This window comes from Amphiura filiformis, chromosome 1, assembly GCF_039555335.1.
Source record: "Amphiura filiformis chromosome 1, Afil_fr2py, whole genome shotgun sequence".
Lineage (NCBI taxonomy): Eukaryota > Metazoa > Echinodermata > Ophiuroidea > Amphilepidida > Amphiuridae > Amphiura > Amphiura filiformis.
Window position 1 is genome coordinate 66,865,949 of NC_092628.1, and position 19,435 is coordinate 66,885,383.

The window sequence follows — 19,435 nt, forward strand, 5'->3', positions numbered from 1 at the left end:
AGATGTTCGTGTAATTCTCGCAATCAGCGAGTATAAGTCATGTCAGGAAGAAAAAAACATACGTTTGAAATCATTTGTCTATCAAAGACTGATACAATCCGTGTAAATTGATCCCTCCTTATATCATACCTAGATTTGATTAAAACATACCCTCTAGTAATAACACACACTTGTATTAAATCTTGTGCCATCTTATGACAATTACATCATTATTAAGTCTAAGTTAAAAAAAAAAAAAGAAGTGCACATGTACTTTAATTTTGTTTACCTGGAATTAAAAGCCATGAATCCTATGAAAAGCTTCTTTAACATAATGCAACCTCTTTTAGAAAAAACAAAAATAACCATGTAGCTTCTCAAATAATGTTTTCAAAAAAACAAAAAAAACTTTCAACAATGATAATATATAAAACACCTTAGCGGTACATAAAACTGAGTAAATATAGGCAAACATGTACTGGTACATTGTACAACAAAGAAGTTATACGAAAGTAACTGTCGCCTTATCAGGAAGTCGGACCCGGCCAATTGATTTTTTTCTCAGCGTTGTGCCAAAGCCCTAAAGCAACTGGCCAAAATATGATATGTAAACATGGTAAAAGTCATCCAAAATGTGATTTTTGCGTAGTCATAAAAAAACAAAAAAAAATAAAAATAAAAATAAAAACATGAAATTCCACTATACTTGGCTCGTTAGTTTTTATTTTGGTACGAATGGAAAGAGACTCAATGCTAATGCGGTGCAAACCTTGATAAACAAATCAGTATCAAATAGCACATTATAGAATAGAATAGAATAGAATTTGGGAACATCATGTGGTGCTTAGTAGAACTAACATATCTGATAAGGCGAGGGTTAAATGGTACAACCAACTCTATATTTCTATCTTATCCAACAGTTTTTATTATTTATCTTATTTATCTTACTAAACAATTTAAAGTAAGCTCATAAAAAAGAGTGATTTTGTGTTAATTAGCAATATATCACCCATGCCTTATTATACAAGATTGACAGAACTTATATTAGCAAATTATGACCCTTTGTACGGTCATCTCAAAACGAGGTTATACCTGCTAAGTGCGTGTTGTGTGTGTACGCCTTTTACACGCATACGTAATTACCATGTACGCTTTGCAAACGCCATCTGGGGGTTATAGTAGTGCTCGGTGGGGTTCATTGCTAGAAAAGCGTTTGCAGCATGGTTTGCAGGAAGAACCTCGTTTTGGTAGCAAGATGGCGGATCCGTGCAAATGGTGAATTAGGGAACATTTGCTAAAAAGCTCTTCCAGGTATCCTAGTGACTAGATAGCACCAGGCACTGTCTTCACCTGGACAGTAGGATTGGAGTATGCTGGTGGCAAATCTCCCTGCATGTGCTGGTAGGCAAAGGCACCGGTTCCAGATGGCAATTGTTGCTGTTCAATAACCACGGTTGTCTGTCGCTGTAATGAGAAGATCATTATGGTAAGATCATACTTTCGAGCTACAGTGTGTCCATGAAAGAATTATATCGTCAGTAACTTAAATGTTTAAGTATTTTAATGCCCGAACCATACAAAGCTAAATAGTTAATAATTAGTTGACAATTGACCGCACCGTTCTTGAATTATAATAATTTGCAAATCATACCTCATTTTAAATCCTTTCCACGGAGTTACTCACATAAACTATGATGCTGACAATATGCCTCATGCTCAGTTCTTGGTACTCCAAATACATATCATTGATTGATATTTTGAATCCGTGGAATAGATTGTAAATGAGGTATTTTTGTAAAATTCTTATATTTCAAGAAAGAAACGGTCAATGTTCAAAATTTAGGAAGTATATTTAAGCTGTTGTATCATGCAAATGCATCAGTCCTATTTGATTCGGGCATTATAAAATGCTCAAATATTAAAGTGTCCGACGATACAGTTCATTCAGGCTTCAAAGTAATTGTTACAAATCACAAATCACAAGACATCTTTGATGTCCCAATAATTCTTTCGAACCTGAATTTTCATCTATATCACCCGGAACCAGGATATTTTATTCCAGTGGCGGCCGGGATTTTTTTTTTCGATGGGCATGGGGTGAAATCAGATGGGTAGTTTTAAATTTTGGACAATTTTGGCCCAAATTAAGATAATTATTCATTAGTTTATTAGAGGCATTTAAATTGATATATGTCATATCAAATTCAAAACAAAACTTTTTCATTTGGAGAACTTAATGAGACAAAAGTATCAGTAATCAATTCAAACGACTTGTCAAACCCTGAACGTGTATTAGTCACTAATGGTGTTTTACTTTACTTTCTCCTATATGTTATGATTGCTCGATGTGATATGTAGCCATCAAACGATTAAGTGAAACAAAAATTGATAGGATATTAATTTCATGTGCAAACATAATCAGGCCTACTTTAGTGATTATTTAGCAAATACAAGAGCAATATTTTCCTAGTTTTCTTTGCCTTAATAAAATGTCACCTTCAGATTTTCCACAGAGATGACAAAATCAAAATATTTAGTGCATATCGTTGTTTGAATAATATAACTCGAAGGCCGTGACACACCGCTGGGATAGCGACGTTTCACGTATTCACTGTACATGGTCGAGCCCCCAGCGACTAATCCGGGACACCCACCCTGTGGTGAGGAGTGGGGAGCTGGACCCCTGTCAGAAAAGAACCAGATCTGACTAATATAAGAGCTCCTTTAGATCGGGCAGGAGTCCAAGGAGTTCATCCAGCACATCTATGAATGCCATTGTGGTAGACTTGCCAACCCCGGGTTGCCAACCCGACCATCGTGGCAAGTATTGGTCGGAAACCTTCCAAACATTATAGTACAACAAAAGCCAAGGCCCTCAGTCCACAGCAGCGAAAAACAAAAAAAAGTAGGTAACGGGTTGACCAGTGATGGAGCGAAGGGTGCTAAGAATCTCTGGAAGAAAAGTTTCAAGATAAATTATATATCTGCACCTACAACACAAGAACATTAGAAGGAGAAGACAAACTCACTGATCTTGAGAATGAACTCGAACATATCAATTATTGGGACATAGTAGGACTCAGTGAAATTAAGAGGAGAGGCGAAGAACTATCAGTCCAAGAGAACGCCAAATATGGATCAGGAGTATTACATATTATATACCTCATATATAGATTCCGCTCATCTGATTGGTTAAAAGTGGAGTCATTAAAATAGCTGTGCCCCCTTTTTCTATCAAGATGACGTCATACAACAACTGTGCCCCAGGCACAGTTGATTCTATCCCGGAAAATAATTGGATATTCGCAACCCCGAATACACACATTGCGCACCCACTATACGGCCGGCGTTGATTACGAGTGTTGAGACTATCGCGGTCACAGTTCGCAATGAATTTGACCTCTCCTTGACGACGATCTTTCACCGGCCGCCGTGAGTGCAGTGATTGTTTACAATCTGTTACATGTCAAGGATTTATGCCTGCCAAATGTCACTTTTTAGACAAATTACTACGACCTGGAGACTCGGCAGTGTGTGATGTTAGCACAGAAACGGTAGGGTTGTTTTAGATATGAAATCGGTAGATATCGGTCCAAATTCTGCACCCTTGCTCTTGCATGCACTGTGTGCATTTAAGCCTACTTAGGCCTATGCAGTTAAAAGCTTGTACTCGTAGCCTTGTCAGTCAGGAAATCTTTTAACCAATCAAATGAGAAGAATCTATATTATTCGGTATATAAAACAAATATTGACTGCTTAATATTCGGGGCAGTTTAAAATTATAGGCCCTCGGTGATGTCAAAACCATGACTATGCCCTCAGCTTCGCTTCGGGCATAGTCATGGTTTTGACATCACCTCGGGCCTATAATTTTAACTGTGCCCCTCATAGCAGTCAATATTTGTATAATAATACCCTGCTATGACAATAGCTGCACTAGGTTAATCGTATAATCTCCTTATGTGGTTAGCATGGCTGGGCCAGGAAATCCACAAGGTCAGCCAATGTATGTACATGTATTCGGTACATGTGCCATATCTTTTACAATGGTGATAAATTTCTGGTTTGTTTTATTTCAAAACGCAACATTCGATATTCTAAAGCTTGGTCCAAATCCAAGAGAAGAACCAACTCTAGTAATTTATGTGGTTTCAAATTATATCAGACGTTGCCTTTTTGATAGAAATGGTGTTTGTTGATGTGCACAGTTTCCCATTAGATCATAACATGCTGTTGTACATCCAAGGTCAAAGGTCTTTTAATCCATATTTGGCGTTGTTCTGGGACTGACTATAGTGGAACCACGAAGAGGGTCCATGGATAATGACAAGTGTAAATGACAGCAACAGTGGAGTGAGCTTCTTGTTGAACAAGAACATCAAGGACAAAGTCATCAGTTACATGAATTCGGGAGATAGAATAGCCCAGATTATCATCCAACTTTCATATGTAAAATCGTTATGGAAGACTTTGTCTTTAACGCTCAAGTTGGGAAAAAGGAAGATGCAAAAGAAACATCAGTTGGCAACTTCGGATACAAGAAGAGAAATGAACGAGGAGGTCTTTCAGTAGATTTTGCAGAGGCAAATAAACTGAGAACAGGGAATACTTTCTTCAAATAGAAAGAAAGACACAAGTGGACCGGTAAGTGTCCAAATGGTCTTCACTAGATTGAAATCGACTATATTCTGTGTGACAGATAACAAACTTGGCTCGATATCCCAGTACTCAACATATTTTCAACAGAAAGTGATTTCAGATTGGTTAGAAGTATAGCAAACTTCAATATCCGTTACGAAAGGAGGAAACTCGTTAATACGAAGAAAAAGGTCATTGACTTTAACAAGTTACAGGAGGAGAAATACATGAAGTGTATGGCACAAGAAAGGCATTAAATAAACCAGAACATAAAGAGCTATGTAAATCAGCAAGAAAGAATATGAAAACCGACATTCGCAATTTTAATACAGAGCATCTCTGAAGAAAAATGAAAAATGACAGGAGTGTAAAAAAGGCTAAAGAAGCTTAGTTATATAGGGATAAATCAAATCATTAAAATGAAGGTAGAAGATGGTACCATCATCAATGACAGTGACAGAAATAGATCAATAATCAAAATAGTAGAAGAATTTTACCAAGACAGTAAAACCCCAGTACCAGAACATGAGGAAGATATCCTTGATGTGGGAGCAGATGAGGTGGAAGCAATTTTGAAGTCAATGAAAAATGGAAAATATCCAGGGCCAGATGATAATGGCAGAAATGCTGAAGTGTGGAGGAAACACAGTCATCCAAGCATTGACAAAGAGTCCTAATGTTATTATTTTGCACAAAAAAGGCGACACTAAAGATCTTAAAATATACCGACCAATTAGCCTTCTCTTATAAACTGCACACATACAAACTCATCACCAAAGTAATCAGTCACAAACAGGATGACCACTCAACTGGACGAAAACCAACCTGCAGAACAAGCTGGATTCAGGAGCAATTTCTCCAACAATTGACCACTTACAGGCAGTAGATCAACTTGTTGAAAAATCTAGGGAATACCAGCTGAACTTATGACTCGCTTTTGTGGATTATGAAAAAGCTTTTGATTCGGTGGAAACAAATTCAGTCATCCAAGCACTCAAAAACCAACGCATAAACACAATCTACATTAAGACCATCCAGGAAATTTATACCAATGCCACAGCTATACTATAAGGACAATAAACCAATTTTTATCAGAAGGGGAGTACGTCAGGGAGATACCATGTCACCGAAGTTGTTTATGGCAACCCTATAGAAGACATCTTCAAGAGATTGAACTGGGTTGATAAAGGCATCAATGTAAATGGAAAGCAATTAAACCATCTAATGTTTGCAGATGACATTGTGATCATATCTGGAGATGCAGCCGAGTTGGGAGAAATGTTAACTGATTTGACAACGAGAGTGTCGAGTAGGAAAGTGGGGCTAACAATGAACATGTCAAACACATATGTCACGTATGATGATAACAAGGAAATCAAAATTGGAACTGAAATACTGGAACAGATATCCAAATACACATACCTATAGGACAAGAAATTTGGCCAACGATACGTACTAACATTTTCAAATGATGGACGGCTTTTCCTCCCAGCTACATACACTAAAAGTACATATCATTAGATTTATGAAGTTTACTTCGAGGACTGTTAAATGTTAAAAATATTAATTTTCAATAAATCTGACGGAAGCTAAAGCCCAAGTTTGAGATGGGGGATTCCCCAATGCCCTCGTGGCACCGGCACCACGGCCTTGTTATTCCTACCTCATTAACCCTGTTGGCGTCAGAAATACGGCCTCTACCATCACGGTATTCTTGGTACTGCGACAGGACGCACAAAACGCACACAATCTAAAGTGTTGAAAAAACACAACAGAAGAATGTAAGTATGTTTTTATTTGTTTCACTATTGTTGTCATTTTCACTGGTCACCCATGCCAGAAATTACACTCACAAAACTGACTGTTTTGGCTTGTTAAATAAGCTGCACTCATCTTATGTTCTACTAACAAATCAAAAAAGCTCAAAAGGTCGGTTTAGTCTTAGTAATGCCAACAATTTGTTGGGTTTACTTAGAGTTTCAACTTTTCTGATTTTGCTAACTTAAAGAATTTAAGTTGTCAGGGAACGTATAGGTTAATGCAGCTCTACTATGACACCCATGCGGCGCCTACGTTGTTGCAACTCAACCAAATTAAATTGTTGCAGCTCTAACAAAATGAGTTTATCCAACTTAGCATCTTTCGAATTTGTCAAAATCTGACCCCTTTTCCTCCACAGAATTTAGCTTAATAACTTTTATTTTCGTAATTGGCGCAACAAATCATATGGAAACAACTCTTCTGCAAATTTGTATAAGTATACAATTCATTTGTAATAACCAATTCAATAGTCATGATACAATACAATAAACAATAAACGGAATTTATATAGCGCCGTAGCATAAGTATGAACAAAGCGCTTAATCAAGTGATCTTGAGTTAGCATTACTTAAACTACCTCAAAATCCTAAAATTAATAATTAATCGATCTGATATCAGCTCATTAGCTATTTTGGGTTGACAATACATAGAACAGTAGAAAAGGGCGTTTAAACTTACATCCGTGATGAAGAATGGAAATAGGGCTATCAGTTCAGCCACAATAGCAACGCCGCCATACTCATAGCCGATCTGCAAAGGTAGAAACCACGGTGAACAATTAAAACACGAAATAATTACAATTCATCGAATAATTATAACTCATACATCCTGAATAATCATTGCTCATCTTCTGATTTTCAAAAAATGCTCTACACATTCAGAAAGGGCTAGCTATAAAGCCAAGAAAATGTGTTTCCTTGCCCTCCACCGACCGACCCAAAATTGGCTAAAATCAGGGTATGCCCTTTAAAAATTGGGGGTTTTTTTTGTTGTTTTTTAGATTTTAAGGCTAAATTTGGCCAACAACGTTTTGTTCAGAAGAAAATCATTGCTATAAATTAATGATGTCGCATGTTATATGAGACGATAGATGCACGACAGCGGATATAAACAATACCTTTATTCTCATTCTTAAAAGGGCATTTCATGATCCACAGCCTCATCCCCCACTTTTCTCCAAAAAAAATTGAGATTTTTATACCACTGGAAACCTCTCGCTACATAATATTTATCACGGTACAAAATATTTCTTGCAGATTATTTTGTTTATGAGCAAGGTTTTTAAGTCAAGTCAACACATACATATATGACAGCCAGTGAAAAAATTTCACTGACTATCCAGGATTTGAACCTGGGACCCGGGGGGGGCACTCAACTTTGGAAGTGACGGGTATGTGCCTCCCGGAGTCGCGAAGTAGGGGCCTATCGGGTACAAAGCGTTATTTTAAAAAGGGGTCATTGGGTACAAACAAAATAAAAAAGGGGTCATTGGGTACAATATTTTGAAAAAAGGGGGTCATCGAGTATAAGATTTAAAAAAAAGGGTCATCGGGTAGAAAATTTTGAAAAAATGGAGCAAAATTTTGAAAATTTCGGCATAATTTTGAAAAAATGGAGCAAAATTTGACAGTTTCGGCATTTTTTTGTTGCATTTTGATGATGCTATTCTAGAAAAAAGGGGGTCATTGGGTAGCTGCAACCAAAAAAAGGGGGTCATTGGGTAGCCGCAACTAAAAAAAAAGGGGGTCATCGGGTATTGCTTTTTTAAAAAGGGGTCATCGGGTATAGTCGACTTCAAAAGAGGGGCCTATTGACAGGCACATACCGTCACTTCCAAAGTTGAGTGCCCCCCCCCCCCCCCGGGACCTGGGACATTCGAATTATTTTGTTTAGCAAAAATATCGTCAAATTTGAATTACGTTCTGGTATACCAGAATGAAATTACAACACAGTGGCTTTTGGAGCAATGTAATACACATAGTCATGCATAACTCGCAAATGCAAAATCGGAATCAACTGAAATTTTAGGAATAAGCTTTTTTCGTGGATATCTACTAATTTCAGTTGATTCCGATTTTGCGTTAGCGAGTTATCCATGATTATGTATATTATAATGCTCCATGGCCACTGTTGTAATTTCGTTATGGTATACCAGAACGAAATTCAAATTTGACGATATTTTTGCTAAACGAATTAATCTGCAAGAAATTTTTTGGCACATAAACATTATGTAGCCAGCGCTTTCCAGTGGTATAAAAAGCTCAACTTTTTTTGAGAAAAGTGGGGGGGATGAGGCTGTGGATCACGAAATGCCCTTCTAAGTGTTTAAGAATGATCAATAAAATTCATGTTGTAGTGTTTATTTTTGGTAGGGGCCTATTCTTTCGTCCCTTACCGAAATCACGGAGTACAAACTGACAGCTATAGCATAGAGATACCAAACAAATCCAACCGATTTGGCCACAATGAACGGGCTCAACAGCTGCTTGTTGTCCTGTGGAAAAAATAAAAGAACAACATTAAAGTAATGATACAAATTGGAATTGGTGAGCATTCTTCTATTTTGAAATACAAAAAAGTCTTTGAGCAACGCGAAGATGGTAAATGAAAGGCAAACGTATTGGATACAGTAGAATTATCACATAGCATAGACTGGCCCCCAGTCTCGGTTCGGTTCCATCTCTGGATAATGTAACAATAAATAATTACATAATGCCCTATGAAAAAAATGCCAAAGTCCTCTACCCCCCCCTTATTTTGTTCAATGCCAAAAATCCATTCCTCTTCATCCACAAATCGACGCCACTAATTATACCACCACAGTCAACCATGCAGCAATATAGAAATATACTCGTATTATAAGTGAACGCGAAAGTCCATTGAGCGCTGATTCCTCGACTGGTCCAATCTGTTAGAGATCTCACTTCCAAATATTCGTTCAACGAAGTACGGTGATTCCGATGTCAATTACGAAAGCCCCGCCCCAGTTTCAATTCAAATATGGTAGCACAAAATGGGGGGCAAAGTGAATTTCAGGGGGGGCAAAATTGGCACATTTTGCGCAAAATTGCCGCAAAAAGTGAAAATTTACGTGGTTTTGGGGGTTTTGCCTCAAAAGTGGGGGGACAAACTGGGGGGCAAGAAAATACCCCCCCGTAGCGCCGCCACTGACTTTGTATAAGCCTGCCGGATAAGCCTATGCGAATCCAAGCAGCCATTTCATTCAACCACAGACCTAGACTTCTCCGTAGTCTACTTGCCCATTTTGCATACATTGTACTCAAGCATAAAACGCTGAATTGTATTAATTTGTGTGCAATTGATAGATTTTCACATCTGATATTTTCAGTCACCATACTTCCTCTGTTTGTTAGCTTCCCAAGAATTTTTTACTCGATCAATAAACTGGTAGATTCCAAAAGCGAACCAGTATAATTATGAAAGATATGTTACATTCGATAACTTTTATTGTCACTAATCATCTAATTATATAAACTCTTTATGACCATTTTACTATTGAACACTTTAATTTTAACATGTTTAATAAACATCAGTATAATTTTGAGTTCAACGGAATGCGTTCATCATGTTCATTATGCATGCGCGTATTTTTTTTTGGGGGGGGGCTTTGGGGCGCCAACCCCCGGGGTAAAAAGCAGGGGCGGCAAAATCGAAGGGCGGCGGAAGAAGAGGGGCGGCAAACGAAGGGGCGGCGGAAGAAGAAAGGGCGGCAAAAAGAATTAGTAAAGAAAAAAGGGCGGAAAAAAGTAGGCTATACAAAATTTTGGAAAAAATTGTACTATACATCAAAATGTGTTGCTTTTAGGGCGCTAGCGCTGAAAATCCTTTTTTTTTGCTCTTCACTTTTTCAAACCACCGAAAAATTGTTTGGGTCAACCTTTTCGGGCTGTTGAGGAAGGGGCGGCAAAATTTAATTTTCTTCAGCCCCCCGGGGTAGGGGCGGCCACGGTACGCCACTGTTATGATTAAATAATAATGACATATTTTTTATCAAAATTCGACTATGGCATAGTCTACCACAGACCCTTAAAAGATAACCAACCTGGTTGATACCGACGATAACAAAGATACTGGTGATGAACACGAAGGAAAGGGTGATGTCAGCCAGCACGTAGTCCACTGTCAACGCAACGATGTAGGAGTCAATGTCCAGATTACCAAACAAACCCGGAAGTTCTGCCTGGATTTCATCTGGAGAAAGAAAAAACGTGGGTTACTCCTTCATGTAATTATACACGAAATTAGGGTTAGGGTTAGTTTAGGGTTAGGATTAGGTTTAGGGTTAGGATTAGGGTTAGGATTAGCTTACACGAAATAATTACATGAAGGATCGACCAAAACGTGGCTAAATCGTCCGTTAGTCCTTAGTGGTATTAGAGACTGGATTCAGTTAGTCCTTTCTCGTTACCCAGAGGATGATTTAAGGAAGCCCCATCATGCACTGTAAAAGTGTTATCACTAGAGTTTCAACTGCCACTTTACTTTTCAAATCCCATTGAACTCTGTGCAAAAGATGTTGTTTTAGAATTGCCCGTGTGTCATTATTACTTGGTCGATTTCAGATTTAAAGTGATGTATGCATGAAGGATAATTCACACCTTCTGTAGATAACATAAAATGTGAAATCGACCAACTTTTTGAAGGTGTTTTTATTGTAAATATATCTGTCCAAATTCAAATTTAACTATGCACGTGTGTATGCAGTGGGCGGGCAGTGGTGTCATGTTCACTCACACAGCTGTGCTAACCGCAAGACTTGCTGGGAAGTGCTTAAATCATCCTCTGCTCGTTACCCAAAAGGTTAGAGCAAATATTGTACCGTCCAAAAAGGATTGTCAAGACGCGCACAAGTCTTACAAAATGACATTTCCTGACTGACGTATAAGTTTGTAGAAATTAGCCTTAGTTGTGCCAGCTTAGCTTAGACCGGGGATGGGGATAGTGCGAGTCGTTATGGGTTGTTGTCGAGTTCCTACAGGAAGATCATTTAAAACAAACAAACAAACATAATTGATCAAATTTATAATGTTTAAAACGTCAGATTAAGGGATGTATAGAGGGCGGGAACCTGGTTTGGATTCCAGAGGGAGTGTGTCTGTAAGAAAAGGGCTAGCTCAGATCGCGCGCCAAAGAAGCTATAGCAGTTCAGAAATTGCAATTATATCCTAGCCTTGAAAAAAAAATAGGCAGAGCTGGGAATCGAACCCTGGACCTCCCCATTGTGAAAGGTTGAGAGGTTGGCCATTTATACTCTATAAAGATTTACATCACACCTGTATAGATAGAGTCCACAGAATATACCGGAGTGTTTTTATAATCTGTAAAAAATATGCATTTTGGGTTTCAACCAAAAACCGACTAAACCACGTTAATAGTTAGCATTTATTATTTGCTTTAATCAGTTGATTGATTATAGTATTTTCTATTTTGAAGAGAAGAAAGAACTTGGGGACATCAAATTCTGGCCGTTCATTATTTATCATGCTTATGATTTGTCGTGCACTTCTCATAAATTAGACTTCTTCGTAGTCTACTTGCCCACTGTGCATACTCTTGCTATTACATTCAAGCATAAAACCCTGGTTTGTATTAATGTGTAATTGATAGCTTTTCAGATCTGATCTTTTCAGTCACCGTACTCCCTCTGTTTGCTAGCTTCCCAATACTCGGGCTTTCGCGATCAATAAACTGGTAGATTCCAAAATCAGAGATGTTCAGTATTGAAGTGAGCCAGTAGAATTATGCAAAGATATGTTGCATTCAATAACATAATAATAATTATGCATAATTATGTACTAAACTTTTACTGTCACTAACAATATAAACATTTTGTGACCATTTACTATTGAATACTTTAATTCGAATACATTATAAGTATAGTTATGAATTCAACGGAATGCGTTCATCATGATTAAAAACATAATTATTTTATTTATCAAAAATCGACTATGGCATAGTCTACTCATGAATGCGTTTCAATTTAATAACTTACACAGCGTATTCTCCGTATTATGGATGCCAGCCCAACTGAAGGAAAACGAAGCTATTCCCAGCAGTGCAATGACCTGCAAAAAAACAAAACAAACAAAAAACGTACAAAGACGTAATTAACAAAGTTTTTAATTAAAAGTCAAGATATTAGACTTGTATAAATCAACAAGCTTGAGTGTCGACTCGAGTTGAGTCATATAGGCTCGAGCAGTCGATTCATTTGAGATTTGAGACTCACTTAAGTCCTGAGGTTCGAGTCCGATTCATTTGGGATTTGAAACTCGGGTCGAATCACGAGTCCTCAAATGTCGAGTTCGAATCAAGTCGTTCAAATTCTTGTATATATAGCCTTCAATGCCATTCATGTTGTTTCTGAGTTGTATTAAGGAATCAGATATAAACGTTTGCACAGTATTTTTGTGTGACCTGAGATCAACTTGCATTCTGAATACGAGGAATGTCCCTCTGATATCAAATAATTTTGATTTTATGAAACTCGCGATAAAATACTAATTTTATGGCAAATTATTAAAATTTGAGAGTTTTTTTAAATTTGTTATATTTAACAGTCCTCAAAGTAAGCTTTATATATCTAATTATATGTATACTTTTTTTAAAGTACATAAATAGATTTATAAAGTTTACTTTGAAAAGTGTTTGTAGCTGGGATGAAAAGCCGACCATCGATTGACCTTTCATATTGAAGATATACATTTTCCCAAAAAGACTTTTGGGGGGGATGGGGGGGGGGGTAGGGAAAAAATCTATATCTTCGATACAAAAGGTATGATGGACGAATTTTCATCCCGGCTACATAAACTTTAAGTAGCCTACATAACATATCATTAGATTTATACAATTTACTTCGCGGACTATTAAATTTCAAAATATCAATTTTCCATCATTTACCATAAAGTGTGTATTATATCGCGAGTTACAAAAAAATCAAATTTATTTGATATCAGAAGGACTTTCTTCGTATTCAAAATTCGTTCTCAGGTCCTACAAAAAATACGTGAAAACTTTGCTATCCTAAAGTCGTGTTTACACGGTCGGACATAAGTGAGTTATCACCGGTAATAAGCGACTTATAACCGGTAATAGTGACTTATTACCGGCAATAGCGACTTAAGTCTGACAGTGTGAACAAGACTTAACATCAGATGATTTGCTCAAAACCCTTTACACTTTTGTGGATGGAGTTCAGTTCTTCATGTTTGCATGTTTTAAAAGCGCTCGATGTTAAACACATAGGCCGTACGGTATACACTCGGAACACGGATGTGAATTTCACTGCCGTGATTACTGTACGCGCCATTCAATTTGGAGCAGATTGCCAATTTAGACATTTTGGCAGATTGAAAACCGTTACTGCGGCGGCTCCCACAATCAAATGTGTACAGTTTAAGTATTTAATAAAGGCATGCGCGGATCAGGATCAATCCCCACATGTACCCCCCCCCCCCCCCCTCCCACCACCACAAAAAAAAAGGAGAGAAGAGGAAGGGAGAATAGGAGAAAAAGAGAAGAGAAAAAGTTAAATTGCACCTTGCACGTAATTGAGTAAGCACTGAAGTATTTCGTGATCCCGGTCATAGCATCCTCTTTTTATGACATTTTGCAGTAGATATCCGCGAAAAAAGCTGGTCCTGGACCATACCATCGGGCCAAAATCGCATAAAAGCGATCGGTGCTCGCTTCGCTTATAACGTGCAATCGCTGCCATTAATAGACAAATCAACATAAAAATTATGTCAATCTCGCTGAAAAAAATTGACATGTTGATTGTGTCCAATAATAGGAGAACGTGTAGTTGTTGACATAAGCTAATTTACATAAAATCGGTGTATTGTGGGCGCATTCGTAACGTAGTGATTTGGAAATTGACACGTCAATTTCTAAATTGGCATATCAATTAGGCCTACATTTTAAATCTTTCTGTCGGTAATTTCAATTTTCAACCAATGATACGGAAGACCGGTTGCAGCAACCAATAAACAGCAATAAATTCGACACTAGTTTTGAAATAATGAACATTTCTCCTAAGGTAATTGACATGTAAATTTTACGCAAATTAGCTTACTTATGTCGATTACAAGTTCTGCTATTAGATGAAATCAACATATTATGTCGATTTCACTGAAAGAAATTGACATATATGTCAATTTGTCCATTTATGGCAGCGATCGCACGTCATATTCGCTCGCTATTCGTGAGGCGTCACGGTTTGTGAACGGGACTAGTTCTATTGCTGGTAGGCCTAATATGGCTGCGTTTTTGACCTTGACATCGAGCCAGTGTTTACGCTGCGCGCTGCGATGACACAGGGCCATGTTCGCCCTACACACCCCTACACTGTACACATCTGACATGTCCTACATCATTTTAAACGATCTTTTCAAATGAAATTTTGTTGTTGTTTTTTCTTTCAAACCTGATATGTGCAATGTTTTGATACATTTCATCCAAATCTGTTGTGTGTCAGATATTACAGAGCAATTTTGAATGTATCTCTATAGATAGGCCTACCACAGGACCCAAGTGAAGTTTCTTTCATTTTTATTGAATATACCCAGGGTATATTTGGCCTATTTCATACTTTTTGGCAAATAATAATAAAATTGAAATTTGATCGAAATCGTTCTATAGCTTTTATAGGGCCTATTTGTCCCGGCTCCCATTGTGGCCTGTACACCATCCGCGATAATAAAAAAAGGGTAGTTTTTTCGTGGCTAGGCACGATACGGTTTAGGGTGTCAAAAACATGAAAATTGGGGAACTTAGGGTAGCAAAATTGCAATTTGCTAATATGCGGAAATGCAATTTAGGGTATGAAATTTGACCCCGAATTTGACGCAAGGAATAAAATCCCTGTTTAGGGTTCGAAAACAGGCGCGTGTTACCTGTTTAGGGACAGGGTATCGACCGTATCGTTTTAGCCAAGGGTTAAATCCTTGTTTAGGGTGCTTCTCAAAAGTTGATTATCGCGGATGGTGTACACTGAGACTAGTCTCAGGTATTGTTATTTCACTCCAGAAAATTGATTTCAATTCGATTCAAATTCAATTCTTTCTACACCTGAGTCTTACTATTCAATTCCAATTCAATCCACCTTGCTTTAGAATTAATTCAATTCGATTCCAATTCAATTTTTCAATTTCAAAATCATTTCATTTCAATTCCAATCCAATGCAGTGAAATTAACAGCTAATCAATTTCAATTCAATTCTTAGCATTCATTTCAATTCCAATTCAATTCCAATTCCAATACAGTTGCAGTTTGTGTCAACCAAAGGCACACTGCAAAAACGGTGTCTGGAGATTGAACACTTTTTTGTCATTGATATGTAAACACATGTAAAATCTAAACACAAATGTCAAACTTTAAAACATCAAGTGTTTAATATCTAAACACAAGGCATCAAATTACTAAACATGTTTAGCATTTAGACATGTTTACAAATCGAGGACAAGATGGTATCTAGAATGGTGTTTAATATCTAGACACTGTTTTTGCAGTGCATGTTTTAAATTTTACTACCAATTTTATAACACTAGAGTCAGCAGCACATTAAGTCAAAATCAAGTACACTAGTAGTACTACATGTCACAAAAGCATTTCAACAGAAGATACTAGTACTTTAGTTTTATGTTAACTCACTTTTCACATTCAAACAATGCAATTATTTTCTAAACTTAAGGTGTGTGGTACTATCGATAACGGGACTCTGTCCCCACACTGATCTCAAAGATGTCAAAAATCTTGTCTCCTGCTCCTCCTAAGATTTTACACCCAAAAATCCTTGTACTTTTGAAAAAGTGTGAAAAAAGCTGTCAAAGATATAAGCATTTTCTTTAATGGTTTTATCACAATTTGTTCAAATGTACAATGACTTTTGAGCATAAAAATTAGGAGCTTGAGAAAAATAGGGGCTTTATGATTATTGTCAAAAGTTTGAGATCTTTGGCAAGTTGGAGGGGGTCTCATACTCACATTATCGATCATATCAAGCAATTTAAAACATTGGAAATGCTAAGAATCAATTTGCATCATACATGTATTAGAAGATATTAGTGTCTTTATGAACATAGAACCTATAATTTTTCCACATGACAAGAGAGACAGTAGATATTCTTCTAAAGAAAGATAAAGAAGAACTCCCAAAAAGTCTCAAAAAGTTTAACTATACGGTACCTGTGTATGAGAGATGATATCAATTTATCATGCTTTTAATTTTCTTCAATATATGTGTATTTTATGCTATCATTTTGAAATGAAAGCTTTCGAGAATACTTAGTTGCAATAAGTTTTGTAACACTATTGATGTTAAATTTTTAATGTGCGTCTCTTGTGTGAATAAACCTGGAAGTGTATCAGAATTCAGAACGGGCAATGACGGGGCAAGGACACTTTTTTTCAGATGGAATGATCTGGAATCACAGACATCTGCTTGTGAATTGAAATGCTGAATTGAAATCAAAGCTGAATTTCATTTCAATTCCACTTCATTCTTCATCACTCAACATGATTTCAATTCCAATCCAATTCAATTCTTCATTGGTCACGATGATTTCAATTCCAATCCAATTCAATTCATGCCCAAGCCCACTCATTTCGATTCCAATTCAATTCCAATGCATTGAAATGAAAATCGCCCAAAATTCATTTCAATTCAATTCGATTTCAATGCATTGAATTAACGTTAGTCTCAGGTGTACAGGCCACAATTATTGGGAGTGAAAAAGAGAAACTGGCCTCTACTCCGGGAGAGTCTATGTAGGCCTATAGCATGATTTGAGCGATACGTTCAACTCACTCGCAGTTTATATTGATAATAGACCTAAATTACTATTATAAACAACAAGCCCTCTAACATGCATACATAATATGTAGGATGACATGATGAAGAAAACAAAACTTTAGGCCTAGTATATTACTATTGATTAAATATAAGATTTCAATGAACATTTATATAATTATATAATTATGAAGAACTATATGAACTCGTAACACTTACTATGGAATAAACTGCACAGGCTATGGACCCAGACCGGATCCCACAACAGCAACACATCCTTATTATCGCCATTTTCGTTTTTCCTGATGCGTGACAAAAATATTATTGCATGAACTTGAAGCGCAACCAAACGACAACCTTTCTATTCAAGGAGTGGTGCTTCCGTGCTGCAATGAAATAAAATAATTGTCGCGTGTCGTGCGGAATATGGAAGCGTAGACTAGGCTACTCCACAGTCCAAGTTGAGTGTGGGTATGAAAACTATTGTGCGACTCATATTCAGTGATTTGCTCATGCGGATGATTGCAAAAATCATCAAAATTCGGATTTGGACACCTTTTAAAGTGTCAAAGCTGTGAACATATAGCCTGCTAGACCCAAAAGCCATGTATACTGCGCCAATAAAGTATCCTTACAGTTGGAAAAATAATCACAATTTTAAAACTGAACAATATTGGGGTAAATAATCCTGCACATTATGACACCACATTGAATCCAATGTGACCTCAAGAAGTAAAGTTACAAGCATTTGAATAGACGAAGGTCCAGTTTTAAAAGTGACAAACTGGCCTATACAAGGCGCAAAAAGATTCCAACAAGCGAAACAAAGTGACAACACAGTTTCTTCAATGAAGCGTTATTTAAAGCAGTTTTATTTCAGTTTTACTTCTCTGTACTTTTCAAAGCTTTCATTTTATTTGTCAGTTCTTTTGTTTCAATTTTCTTTTGTTCCTTTTGTTTTAAATTAAAGCCAAACGCATAAATTAGCCATTCACCACTCTCAACCCAGATGTCTAGTCTGTGGTGTTTTGAATAGGCTAGTTTGTCACTTTTAAAACTGTACCTTCGTCTAATCAAATGCTTGTAACTTTGCTTCTTGAAGTCACATTGGATTCAATGTGGTGTCATAATGTGCAGGATATGTGCTAGTGCATATGTTAAAAAAACAAATTTACCCCAATATTGTTCAGTTCGGAAATTGTGATTATTTTTCCAAGTGTAAGGATACTTTATTGGCGCAGTATATTTAGACGACATATTAAGACATTTTACACGCATGTATATTTTGAATGGGGCTTCAATTTTGTACTGCTGCTTTCCTTGTTTTTGTTTTTATTTTGTCAATTTTTTATTACAAAAATAGGCCTACCTAATGACAATTTAAAGGACTTCACGTTTAGGAAAATTATACAGAATTTTTATTTTTTACACTCTCGCTGGGCTCACTGAATTTGTTTTTTGTTTGTTTTTGTTTTGTTTTTGTTTTGTTTTTGGGGTTTTCTTAACTACTACCGTCTGTCCAATTAAAGACCCGGTTTTTTTATTGCTTATTTAAATATGTTTTCGAAAATAAGTCATGAAAGAATTTATAATTATCGATGGGTGTGACTTCAGTGAAGAACAATCAGGAGGCCCAATTGAGTGCATTTGGGGAAAGTGAAACGCCCTTATAAAAGCTCTCAGTGCTAGTGGCGTAACCAGACCTGACCTTGGGGGTAAGATTTAACAATTTCCCAACTTCTGATCAAAAGCTGTAGTATTTATGTGCGAGCGATAGTACACCATGAGCGGCCGTTAATGGGTCCACAGGGGCCCCCCGGCGGGGACCCAGGGGGCGGAGTCCCCTTAAGCTTCTGGTTTTAGGCATATTATAAGCTAAAAAATCGGTGTTTCAGAGTACAAATTTCACAATGAAAGTATAGCATAGATTTGTTTGAAGGTGCACTGAGATTTGCACAACAGTTATCTGTTATCCTTGATTTTAGATATATCAATAAATAATGTGCAAAAATTAAAACTAAAATTTATACAATATGGTGAACACTATTAGGCCTATAGCTTATAGGTCTTTTCCATTTTTCATTCTTCCTTCCTCTTCTTCCCTCTTTCTTTCCTATTCTTCTCTTCTCCCTTTCTCTTTTTTCTCCCCTCTTTTTTCTCCTTTCCCCCTTTTCCCCCTTCCCTAT

At 37.0% G+C, this 19,435-nt stretch overlaps 1 protein-coding gene across 1 annotated transcript; it reads right to left on the reverse strand.

Annotated features, from left to right (window-relative positions):
• Positions 1-1,269: 1,269 nt before the first annotated feature.
• LOC140151461 (uncharacterized) lies at positions 1,270-17,655 on the reverse strand. The gene is made up of 7 exons (XM_072173815.1): positions 17,469-17,655; positions 12,452-12,524; positions 10,502-10,650; positions 8,834-8,932; positions 7,117-7,188; positions 6,281-6,367; positions 1,270-1,443 (listed from the first exon to the last, which is right to left on the reverse strand). Exons 1-7 carry the CDS (start codon positions 17,538-17,540, stop codon positions 1,303-1,305), a joined length of 693 nt encoding a protein of 230 aa, XP_072029916.1. The 5' UTR covers positions 17,541-17,655; the 3' UTR covers positions 1,270-1,302.
• Between the last annotated feature and the right edge of the window lie 1,780 nt (positions 17,656-19,435).